This window comes from Myxocyprinus asiaticus, chromosome 7, assembly GCF_019703515.2.
Source record: "Myxocyprinus asiaticus isolate MX2 ecotype Aquarium Trade chromosome 7, UBuf_Myxa_2, whole genome shotgun sequence".
NCBI lineage: Eukaryota > Metazoa > Chordata > Actinopteri > Cypriniformes > Catostomidae > Myxocyprinus > Myxocyprinus asiaticus.
In genome coordinates this window covers 40364715-40378161 of record NC_059350.1, presented here as the reverse complement: position 1 = coordinate 40378161, position 13447 = coordinate 40364715, and the positions used below count along the sequence as shown (strand labels likewise).

At 38.0% G+C, this 13447-nt stretch overlaps 1 protein-coding gene across 1 annotated transcript in view; it reads right to left on the bottom strand.

Annotated features, from left to right (window-relative positions):
- Window positions 1-13447, bottom strand: part of LOC127444132 (zeta-sarcoglycan-like) — a 473893-nt gene that overhangs the window by 36910 nt on the left and 423536 nt on the right. The window contains exon 7 of the mRNA XM_051703346.1: window positions 9514-9637. Within this exon, the coding sequence (XP_051559306.1) occupies window positions 9514-9637 (124 nt within the window). The remainder of the gene's footprint in view (window positions 1-9513; window positions 9638-13447) is intronic.

Genomic DNA, 13447 nt, shown 5'->3' with positions numbered 1-13447 from the left:
ATCCTCCACAGTCACACCGGTCGCAGGAACAAACCTGAAGCCGTGATGAAGAGAAACGACGCTACCCCTACGGAGAGGGACGTCATCCTGATCTCACACCAAACTCCACTACTAATTCACAAAAAGTAATACTTTTGCTAAAAATAACTCCAGATTCTTAGTTTAATTCAACCTAGTTCCTTTTTTTTTCTTTTTTTTTTTTTTTAATGAAAGTATAGTATATAGACAGAAAAGGCCCAATCAGTCACCCTCTCCCCATGACCACCCTCACATGTACCCAAACGCTCCCAGCATGCACCGTGAGAGAGAGAGGACCGTTTAGGATGGACTGATTCACTAGATTGAATTGGACTTTACAGATCTACATATAAGAGAGAGATGACCATTTAGGACGAACCAATTCACTACAATGACTCAGATGTTCCCGTGGTACATATGACAGAGAGGATTGTTTAGGATTGAATCAGACTTTCCAGTGCTACATATGAGAGAGAGAGAGGATTGTTTATGATGAACCAATTCACTAGATTCAATAAGATTTTACCACACTACATGAGAGAGAGAGAACAGTTTAGAAGATGAAAGTTGATTATTCCCTCTCCTCATGAAAAAATTTGACATTTTAATCAGAGATGTAGTGTTTAGTCGCACAACACCACAACTTGTAGGGCTGGGTATTGATTAGGGATGTGCCCGAAGCTGAAAACCTTATTTGGAAAGGCATGAATAATGACATCAAAACAAATAAGAAAAGACACAAGGATAAAGCGACATTTTAAATAAATATATAAAAAATTGCAAATAATTTATGAATCTGTGCAGCTACTATTTCTAAAGTCTAAACCTTATGAATGGAAATGCGCTCATTGTGATTTCAGATCGGATGGGCATGGTCTCGACTCTGTTTGTGGTCTCTGTTAATTGTGCGCCTCTGGAGCTTGTCAACTAAGATACGACATCATGTACACTTTCCGCTTCTTGAAATGTCTATGTTAATGTATCACAGGATTCACAGGTGATTCCCATGTATTCATTTATAGCATAACCCTAAGCACGATGTTAAATTCCTGACCTGAATTGATGATTTCACTCAGCTCTTCACAAAGCTTTCCTCTTTAAGTGGACCACATTTATATCCACATCAGCGATTAAGGTAATTAACTGGTTAAGACTTTATTCTGAAAAAAGTTAAAATGCTCCATAAAGGTTTAAAAGCTCCATAGAATTTTCATCTATTAGGAATATTCCTCCTTATGTAAAACGAAGAAACTGAAACATGCTCAGTCTTTTTTTCTTCTTCTTCTTTAAACTGTGCTACCTCTGGTAAGGCGCTATATAAACTGAATATTATTATTATTATTATTATTATTATTATTATTATTATTATTATTTAACTAAATAATTGTGTCTTATCATAAAGATTGCTGATAGATTTACGGGACTTTCACCTGTATGTAGGCTAAATTGATTTCATTTTATTTTATTTTAATGTTTGAATTTTTATTATTATTCACTGAAAAATGTGTGCTTGACATTTCATATTTTGCTTGACACCTCCTGCCTCCAGAATACTGCTGTTGTTCATGCAGATATTAATCAGAAATACCAGGAGAAACCACAGTTAACAACATATTCCACAGATAATGTAGCCTACAAATTTGGCTTAATCTGGTAAGAAAAAAAAGAGAATAAAATCATATTTTTTTAAAATAATAGTTGAATAGTAATAATGCTAATAATAATACTAATAATAATACTACTACTAATAATAATTATTATTATTATTATTATTATTATTATTATTATTATTATTATTAGGCTATTATTATGAAAATGCATATACAAGGCATATTGTATTAATAGAAACTATAAATGTAAGAGTAACATTTAAAAATGGGCATTTCATTTAGTTTTGGCACACTTCTGATTTAAGCCCCGCCCACACCCTATCTGGGTTCTATCTGGACACAGAGACAGATAAAGATAATTTTGTCATATGAACAGGGCTTGGAGAACATCTCCGTCTGCTGCTTCACCGTCGCGAACTGCTGGGCAAAGTCCTCGACGGTGTCGCCGAATAGGCCAACCTGGGAAATGGGGGCCATGCCTTGTTGGCCTCACCCATCTCGACCAGGTTGAGCCAAAGGTGGCACTCCTGGACTACTAAGGTGTACATCGCCTGCTCAAGAGACCGCGCCTTGACCTTCGTCGCCCAGAGAGTGAGGTCGGTCGCCGAGCACAGCTCCTGCATCAAATCTGGGGCAGAACAACCCTCGTGCAGTTCCTTTAGCACCTTGGCTTGATGGACTTGCAGGAGAGCCATGGCGTGCAGGGCGGAGGTGGCTTGTCCAGCGGCACTGTAGGCTTTGGCCGTCAGGGACGACGTGAACCTACAGGCCTTGGACGGATGCTTTGGGCATCCACGCCAGGTGGCAGCGCTCTGCGGGCATAGGTGCACCGCGAGCGCCTTATCCACCGGGGGAATCGCCGAATAGCCCCTGGCCACCCTGCCATCGAGGGTAGTGAGGGCAGGGGAGCTGAAGGATCGGGACCGGGCAGTAAAAGGTGCCTCCCACAATCTTGTCAGCTCCTCATGCACTTCCGGGAAGAAAGGGACTGGAGTGGGGCGTGGCTGCTTTGAGCAGCGCCGCGAGCCCAGGAACCAATCATCGAGCTGCGAGGGTTCAGGGGAGAGCGGAGGGTTCCACTCTAGCCCGACGCTCGCAGCTGCCCGGGAAAGCATGTCCATCATTTCCACATCAGCCTGTGACTGAGCATCCACACCCGAGGGGGGGAGCCCAGCTGAGGCTTCTGCGTCCGACTGGACGAGCCTGCTCTCCGATGCTGCGCTCGAGAGCTCATCAGCTTCGCGGGCTCCGAACAAGAGGTCGAACTCGCCATGAGACGAGCCGGCTGACTCATCCGGAAGCCCGATTGGGGTAGACGAGCATGCTGGGGAATGGGAGGTCCGTAGGGGATACCCGGCAGAGGTGGTCCCATTAGGGTCTTATGAAAGCAAGCCACAACCGCAACGTTTCCATGGTCATGTTCTCGCAGTGAGTACAAGATCCATCCACGAATGCTGTCTCCACGTGGGTCGCGCCCAGACACGAAAGACAGCGATCTTGACTGTCAGAAGTTGAGGGGTAACGACCGCAACCAGGAATAACACACAAACGGAAAGGCATCTTTAAAAAGATGCGTCTTTAAAAAGACGTTCCGTGTGTGCCGCTCTTTTAGAGAAATATACTCTTTTAGGAAAATATACTCTCTTTTTTCTGCCAAAGCGCCCAGGGGCGTTCTCTGCAGTGCACCAGTGCAGAGGAGGGAGAAGCTGCTGAAATGCGCCGTCAGATCCAGCAGAGGTGAATGAACAGTCAGCTCAGTAAACATCGACCGTTCGGCTCCGAAGAGAAAATCTGAATGGTGGTTGCATACCAGCTCCTTTTATATCCGTATGTCCAGGGGAGTGGTATGCAAATACCACTCGCCAATTTTCATTGGCCTTTTATCAAAGACCAGAGGTGTCTCGGGCTCCCAAGACTGACCCCTAGTGTCACAACATCGACACAACGTCGAGTGAGTGACAGATAGGGAACTGTGGTTTCTCCTGGTATTTCGGACATTAAAGGAATAGTTCACCCAGAAATGAAAATTTGCTGATAATTTACTCACTCTCAGGCCATCTAAGATGTATCTGAGTTTCTTTCTTCATCAAAACAGAATTTAAGATTTTTAGGATTTCATTTCAGGCCTCCTCCTTTAAACAATGCAAGTGAATGTACTCCATTTTTTGACGGTCCAAAATGCATATTTAGGGTGCATCAAAATAATCCACACGACTTATAACTATAAATGTTCACTTCCGTACATCTCTGTGATGGGCACTCATGAGAGGGATAACGTAAGCTCGTTGGTAAGGTCCCGCGTCACATGGAGGAGGAGTCAGGAAGCACGTCATTTTTTACAAGAGAAACTAGCACAGACCACAGACCAAGTGCCATTTCAAACCAAAACAGTCCAAACCAATTTCAAAACAATATAAAATAAAATTAAAAATAATTTCCAAATAATAATAATAAAAAAAACATTACTGCAGTAAATAACCATCCTTTTTTTCAGAGCCGTTGTGTTATATACTTGTACTTTTTATTTAGCAGAAATATATAGGCTACTATATGACTGTCAGGAATTCAAGCCACACAAGTTGTAGTTAGTGAAACCAAGTGTCCTTTGTGTGAGACTTCACAGTAAAGTGGCGTGAAGGTGAGTTATTTATGCAGGCAGTGATGAGCGAGTGAAATGAGTGCAGGTGCGGTGAATTAGAAATCTGGTGATGAGGAGCGGAGCGCTGAGGGAGGTGCAGAACCCAAGAGAGGCGTGACAATGAAAACCAAAGCTTTCACACATTCCTGAGTTTGCTGGAAAACAGCATGGGCACAGCCGATGAATTCAGATATCGACACTTTGTTTCTTTCAATGGTCTGAAATCCTCAGGGGTAAAATGTTCACTGCACACCCTCTAGTATTTGAGAGAATGTAGGAGTGTACTGATATCCAGGTTCAGCGTGATAAGCCAGAGCTTCAATCGCTCATGAACATGTATAGGCAATTGATGAAAGTTCATATTTTTCCCGGCATGCATTTTTTTTTTTTTTGTGGTTTCTGAAGGTTGAAGCATCCAGGATACACATGCCAAACGACCATTTTGAACAATACACTTATACAAATACAAATCTACAGCAAAGACAATTAAACTTTTGTACAGCGCTCCTTCTCTTGTAAACAATGACATGCTTCCTGCCTCCTCTTCCACGTGACGTGTGACCTTACCAACGAGCTTGATGTACATCTCACAGAGATGTACGGAAGCAAACATTTATAATTAAAAAGTATATAAGTATTGTTTTGTTTCTAAAAATAATCAATAGTTTTGGTTCAGAAGAACTTTATTTGTCGACTGGAGTCGTGTGGATTATTTTGATGCACCCTACATATGCATTTTGGACCGTCAAAAAAATGAAGTACATTCACTTGCATTGTTTAAAGGAGGAGGACTGAAATGAAATCCTAAAAATCTTAAATTCTATTATGATGAAGAAAGAAACTGGATGGCCTAAGGGTGAGTAAATTATCTGCAAATTTTCATTTTTGGGTGAACTATTCCTTTAATATCTGCTGAAACAACATTTTTGTTTATGTTTGTGCAGTGTGCAAGTAACAATGTTATTCTGGAGGCACGAGGTGTCAAGCAATTTTAAAATGTCAAGTACACATTTTGCAGTGAATATTAAATACAAATACGAATTTTAAAAGAAATGAGAATAAATTAATATAGCCTACAAACTGAAAGCACCGTAATTCTCTATCAAGGTTTAATGATACATTTGAGGCTTATTTGTGTTCACATGTTTTTTGTGGAGTATATAATTAATTAGTTACTTTACATGTGCAGAATTAGTGAAAAGCAGTGGAATGAATTGCAAGATCGAGCCTCTAAATATTTCTAGATAAAAAAATTGCTTTTTTTAAAACAAAATGTATCCTCCGTGTGCAGGAATATTCTGGACAGATTTACACTCTATGAAGTATTTAAACTTCTATGCAGTATTTAAACATTTATAGAATAAAGGATTAACCAGATAATTACCTTAATGTGGATATAAATGTGGTCAACTTACAGTCGAGCTCCACTATAAAATCATCACTTCTTTGATCAGGAATTATAGGAATTAGAAGAATTGGAAAATGTGTATGATATAGTTAATACTCTTTACAAACTTAGATTTCTAAGACGTGCACAATTAACGGAGACTTCAAACAGAGTCGAGAATGCGGCCATCCGATCTGAATTTAAAATCACAATGTACATTTTCATTCATAAGGTTTACACTGTAGTAATATTGGCTTCACAGACTCATCATTACTTTGTAATTTTCTATATGTTTATTTAAAATATTGCTTTATGCCTGTGCTCGTTGGAAGATCAGTCTGCCGAATATTTTTTCTATTATTTGGATGAATTCGTTATTCGTTTTTAAGTCATTATTCGTGCCTTTCCAAATAAGGTATTTGGCTTCGGGCACATCCCTACTCTCAACACGCAGTGACAGGATCTCACTACTGAATACTCTACCGCTATACTACACAGTTACTGGTGAGTGAAATGTAAACATTTATCAGCCAATTACCAAAGATATACATTTAAATCGCATAGTGTGAAATTTGGTTGCTAATGTGAGTGATTTCCTCTCATTGAAGTAGAAGGTTGCATCTCTCTCTCTCTCTCTCTCTCTCTCTCTCTCTCTCTCTCTCAGGAGAGCTATCAGAGCACCTACACAAGTCACTTTTCATCACCCTTGATCTTAATAAGCAGCAGGGAGAGAAATGGCAATAGGACCTGGACCCAGCCAGCCATTTGCCTTTAATTCTCTCTCACCCAAAACTTTTTAACTTAGCCTCTTAAGAGTCAGCAATGATTTGATTTTTCGTCTGAGCTGTCTAATGCATTTGATTCTCTTATCCAAATTGACAGAGGCATCTATTTTCTGCACAGTGTCTATTCTCTCATGAAAATTAAAGTGAGAAAGGGGGAAATAGGGATTGCGAGATTGTGTCGCTGTCCTTTTCTGCATATTGCGGTCCCCTTCAGCATATCACGGCGCCGTTTTCCGGCCTTCTTCAGCCAGTCGCGGCCCGTTCCACATAACGCGGCGGCCCACCGGGAAAAGTCCCAGTCTCCCTATGGCCAGTCCGCCCCTGCAAGCTGGGGATGGAGGAGGGTGTTATGTGCAGCTTGCATCCATGCGATAGAAAGACAGCTAAGCAATGAATGAATGAATGAATGGAGGACTTATATAGGACCGCTCTGATAAGCGTCTGAATTGTATTGGTAGTAGACGTCATGACATTACATAGTAAACAAACAGGTGATTGGCTATTTTACATGTAATGCAGGACATCCATTCCTACAGCCACCATATTGAGCATTGCAATGCCTCTATCAAAAATGTGATTGGCTCTTAAAACTGTAAGGCGGAACTAAAGCCAGCATGCAGTATCTAACGTTTTTATTGACTTATATGTGAATCATCTGTTTCAACTTCTTATAACATCTTCGAAGTGACTCAAAAAAACCTGTATGCTTAATAAAAAGTAATTCCTTTTTTTTTTTTTTTTTTTTTGCACTGTGTGTATGGCACAGACATAGATAAAGGTCAGGTGATGAGAGGAGAGAGAACTGTAAAAACTAACAAATGAAACAAGTTTCATAAGTGGTCTCATTGTGCATCAGCCACTTTGTCTCTTACATCAGTCCTCTCAGCACCAACCTGCTATCTCAGGCACAGAAGAGAGAGAAAAAAAAATAAAAATAAAAGCCTTCTTTTTTTCCAAAAGAGTTGACAGGACAGCATGATATATGACTTGGACTCATGGAAGTTAATTAAATAGCCTGGGCAGTTACTAAAGCAAGATAATAGAAAGAGAGAAAGAGACAAAGGAAGAGAGAAAGAGAGGAAGAAAGAGAGCTATACAGCTCAACATGGAAGCACTAATTTGAATGAGGGGGAGGGGGGTAAATGTCACTAGGTGAGCATGGATAGTCTAAACATGTTCAAGGTGCTGGTGGAATTATACTATACTGCAATTACCAGACAGTGAATCAGGTTTGTAGCAGATGATGGGAAACAGAAAGATAACGAACAGAGAAAGAATAAGAACAGTGACAACGAGAGGAAAGAAATAAAGTTGTTAGAAGGTGTTTGTTTGAAGTAATTCCTGAGGACAAGGACTGCATGATATTGTGTGAAGTCACATCTTTTGTTCTTAAAAAAAGGAAAATGTAACACATTTAAAAAAAAAAAAAAAAAAAAAAAAAACTGTGAATATTAGATAACCCTTTAGTGATTGCACATGACCTAATTAGAAAGCAGACTTCTGTCATTCTTAATGTGTCTACATGCTCTACCTATGCACTTGTGTCACAATGGCAAATTAGTTACTAAACATCTCAAGCACTGTAAAGTCCACTAATAGCAAGTGTGGCATCCCTGAAACAGTTGGGGATATTAAAAAAAATAAATAAAAAAAAAACAGTCACAAGCACATGTGTTTGGATGCTGGTTCCTAGCGTGGGATGTCAGTGTGCTGGTATTTCAACAAAGCTTCTTGCCTAGTGTAACCAGCTTCCAGAAAAAAAATAAAAAAATAAAAATAAATTATATATATATATATATATATTAAAATCATTCAGGTCAACTAAATTTGCAATTCATGAGGATATTTTTATTTTATTTTTTTAATAGTATACAATGTAGACCCAAAAATGACAATTATGTTATCATCTTCTCATCATTATTTACAGTATAATTTATTTTTATTTATTATTATTATTATTATTATTATTATTATTATTATTTTATTTTATTTTTCAGAACACAAAAGGTCTAAGCCAGTGTTTCCAATATAATTATGTTTTCAAAACACTACAATTTTCAGAAACATCTTTTAGGTTTATTATTATAATTTATTATATTATTTTATATTCTATTCTATTCATATATTTTTATATATGTTTTTTATTATTATTAATTTAATGAATATGTAAGCAGCAATGTATAGTCAGTCACTCGTTATTGCAAAATAAACTCTAACAGGGTCAGGTATCACTGCGCTTATTACACAGCTTTCCAAATATTAATTTGTGTTGAAACTATGTTTCCAGAAACATTTAATTCCATCTTGGGTTTGCATCAGAGTTCTGATAAACCTGTTGCTGTTTATTTTGTTAAAATGACTGTCATTATAAGACTGCTTGCTAAATAAATAAAAAATGTACATGAAATATTAATTTGAAATGTATTAGCTTATTTGTAGTAATTGCAGAATGATACAAGAAGTAGGACAGATGAATACCCTGATGACCGGTGAAATATAACCTTATCCTCGGATGTGAGGTCATTATTCAGAAACATCAGACTGCTGACTGGCAGGATTGACCAATCAGAATTGAGTATTCCAGAGACTACATTTTGTCATATAAATATCGGACTACACTAGTCAAGCTGTATGTTTGTTTTTAAGTCCAGCCAGCAAATACAATGCAATAGATGTGTTGTCTATTTATTGTCTTTGCATTATTTCACATTGCCTTGTTTTTTATTTTTTTTTTATTTTATTTTTATTTTTTTTATCTCATACAATTCAGACTGCAAACTCACAATTTGGGTAAAATATAGATTAAGCAATGACACAGCGCCACCATGGAATAGTGGCGCAGGAAACACAGGTAAAAGCTGATCTTTTCCATACTACTAAAGTAGATTGTAACTTGGTCTGTCAATCTCTATAAAGGACAGCCAAAGTTTGTAATATCAATAACTCAGCAGTTATTGTGTCATCCCATTTAGGATTGAACCTCCCACCTTTTTACCCACCACAAAGACAATCCTAACTATACTACTGCATTGAACCATGACATACACATAGTTCCACCAATACACAAATACACACCTCTCCTTCTGAAGACTCTAAAGTGAGATCTTTCCTACAGGAAGCTTTGAATTCCCCAACTCCTGCATTCACTTCAACACCTTTGGGGGCCTCCAGTGTCAGCGTCCTCGTCGGGGACTCTAGCCTGAAGGAGGAAGACCAAAAATCACTTCTTAGAAAATGCATTTAAACAGACTGATTATGGGCTTCATATTCAAGCTTTATTTCATATATGAGACTTGTGAGAGAGAATGATGAGCAGATTGAAAGGGAGGAGAGAATGAGAAGCCAGAAATCAACATGAGTCTAAGATCTGCCAGGGAATGGGATAACTGAATAAGGTTGTCCACTCTTGAGTATCCACTGCCTTAAAAAACACTGGACAAGAAACAATATCAATTAGATGAAAAAGAGAGATGTTGTAAGAGAAAAAAATAAATAACAAATAGGCTTATGATATGTTTGCAAGTAAGTTCTAAAAAGTGACCCCATTTTCACCTGGTATTAACAACCATCTTGGGCAATCTGACTACAAACTCTCAGCACTAAATTAAGGTGTAAAAACGTTTTATGATCGGATCACTCAAACCACATGTGAAAAGTTTTTTACCTCATTGTTTTTGTAGTGTAAATTGTCCTGGGCAAGAGAGAAGGACCGCCTACTCACCTATCAATCATCCATTGTGCTAAAACTAAAGTATTAAACTTTGCCAGTAATGTGCAGCATAAAAAAAAAAAATAAATAACAACCATAAAATCTAAAAATATTTGGAAAAGCACATACAGTATACATGCACAAGAATTTACTAAACTTGTTCAGTGTGTCTGATATCAGAGACAACGTTTACATGCACTTAAGAAAACGGTTTATTCCAGGGTTTTTGCAGAAAGTGTCGTTCTGAAATGTCATGTAAATGAGAACGGCGATTTCCTTACATCGTTTAAGGGATTAAGAGAAAGCGCTTTAACAAACTTAAGTTTCTCCCGGGGAATGCGGCTTACTGTGGCCATGTAAACACCGTTCTAACAGGTTTTTGAAGAGTGCGCATGTGCGTGGAACAGATCGGAGAACATACATCATAGGATGGAGCCAAAACAACAAGTCAACACAGCAGAAAGAATTCAACATTTCTGGAACTACAGTGGAAAAAGCACATACACACAAACTATACCCATTTATACACACCAATGTAAAATATTGACGGTCCCTTACCTCTGCATATATGTGCTCATACACTGAGGGACCAATAATTCAGTTCAATTAAATTTATTTTATAAAGCACAAATTAAAACAACAGATGTTGGCCAAAGTGCTGTACAATACAAAAGGGTAAAAAATAGCAATATAATACACATAGAACACACAAATAATACAGAAATACAAAGCACAGCCTCTATTGATTAAAAGCCAAGGTGAACAAATATGTTTTCAACTTAGTTTTAAAATCATGTATTGTTGATGCTGATCTAATATAAATGGGTAAACTGTTCCACAGTTTAGGGGCAGCTACCGTAAAAACGCGGTTGCCCCTCATCTTCAATTTAGTCCTAGGGACTATCAAGAGCTTCTGATCAGATGATCTGAGGGATCTCTGAGGATTGTGCATATGCAACAAGTCAGCAAGGTAGGGAGGTACTAGTCCATTTAGGGATATAAAAACGAAAATAAGTATTTTATAATCAATTCTAAATCGAACTGGCAGCCAGTGAAGAGAGCGTAGAATAGGAATAATATGGTCACGTTTACGGGCCCCTGTCAGCAGTCTGGCTGCAGCATTCTGGACCATTTGCAGTCTTGCAAGGGAAGCCACTATCTGGTGTCCATGCAAAATGTAGAAAACGTAGTCAGTGATGCAGAGACACAGCTCACCGTATGACATTCAATAAAGGTACTCGACTAAAATAACTGATAATTGTGCTTGAAATGTCATGTTTGTGGTAAGACTAAAATAAATTATACTTGGGAGAAAAGATGTACCAAATTTTGGAGATTTCCCCTTTTTATTGCGTTTTATCAATATACGGTAACACACTGACTAAGTAATGTATGTGGTTACAAAGTCAGAAACCGTTCCCTCAAAATCTGATTACAAGTGGTCAAAGGAGACACATTTAAGACACATTACAACCAGCGATCTGTCTCGCCTGACCAAGTGTGATTGGATCACCCAAGCTGGTTTTTAAAAACAGGTGTTAACAGAGCCGATGTATAAAAAAAAAAAAAGAAAAAGAAATACCCATCAGTGCCAACGGCGAGTTGGGTGAATTCAGAACACCAGTCAGTGGAAAATTAATGACCTGACAGAAACAAATATATTGACTTAATGGTTTCCTCTTTTTTACTCTTCACTTTCCTTCCTTGTTCTATCCTTCTCTCACCCAATATCTGTGAGATCCCCTGTCCTCTGAAAAGAAAAACTCAATCAGAGCATTGATTTTCTGTTCCAACATGCTCCAAAACAATTCAGCAGGGAAACAAAATATCTTAAGTGTGCAAAGAGTCGACTTGATTGTATATGGAAGATAAGAGAGGCCTGCTTTAGTCTCTTATCAGCCTGATTCATTAGTCCGCCAGCAAATTTGCCCATTCAAATATCCATCTGGACCTTTTCTGCCACTCTTGCAAATTTATGTTGTGGAATATTTGTTACCACCCTGATAAGCAATAAATAAATTGCCCATTTAGAATTTTATATTATTATCAAATTCATTCTTCTTTTCCTGAATTTCTCCCTCACTTTTTTTTCTTTATTCAACAAAAGGTGAGTTGAGTTGATTTTTTCAAGCACAACAAACATTTATAAGGCACTGTGCTGACTTGGGCAGTTTTCAGCTTTACTGAGCTAAAAGGCCAAGAGAGTTCTAAAAAAGTTGAACATAACAGTGAATGTTGCTGTGATAAATATGTATTCTGTCTGCCAGATTCCCATTGTGAATGTGTAGATCAATAGGAGACTGACAGCAAGACTCAAATGCTTTGCATGTATGCCAAATGAATACATATGTAAACTCACTAGAGAAAGCTCTGATGGAGCGTTTGATGGAAAGGAATGTGTAAAATCCATTTTGAGGGTGTGGGAAGAGCCAGATCAGTGAGAAAAAGAAAGGGAATGCAGCAAATTTGATTTCTGAAAGCATAACTGGACCTGCCTCTCTGAGTTCTCATTAGTCAACAAATGCCTACGTGTGAGTGCACTCAAACTGCTTGTTCAATTTACTTAAAATCAACTAAAGCAACACAATTTTAGAAAACTGTCACAAGTTGATTTTGTGTTCTATCCATTTAAATCAGAAAAATATAAGTTTACTTTGAGTTGGTACTACATGAATACTTTTTTGTAGTGTTAATGTAGCATTGATGACACTGAGCAGGGTATTTCTATTTCCCAGCGTGCTTTATATGCGTAACATTCAGGCAAGGCAGGACAGGCTGAAAACAGGAACAGATGAGGACAAGACAATGGTGAAGTGAGAAGCCAAGAGAAGTTTTATTTTAATAAGTGCAATAAATCCAAAACAACCTGACAACATTACATCAACAATACTCAACCAAGGACTAGAGAACATGAGGGCTATAAATACACAGAATAGGTAAACAAGTTAACAAGACAACCAATGAAAACACAAAACTGATAACAAGACAATGAAACATGAACCAATAACAAGGCTAAACTAATAACAAGATAACAAGACTATAAACCAATGAGAACAAGGCACATGAACAAGAAGGAAACAGGATAATCACATGACTAGACAAGGAAGTGAACTAATTTCAAAATAAAAGACCTGTCAAACAAAATATGAACAAAAACACATTTAAACGTGACAACATGGGGCTCGATTAGGAGAGTAAATGTTAAAATTAAGTGTTATTTTATGTGTTTTTGTGCAAGATGAATATAAAGGGGGATACTTGTTAGTGTTTAATGTTTTGTTAAGCTGAGATTCAGAATAG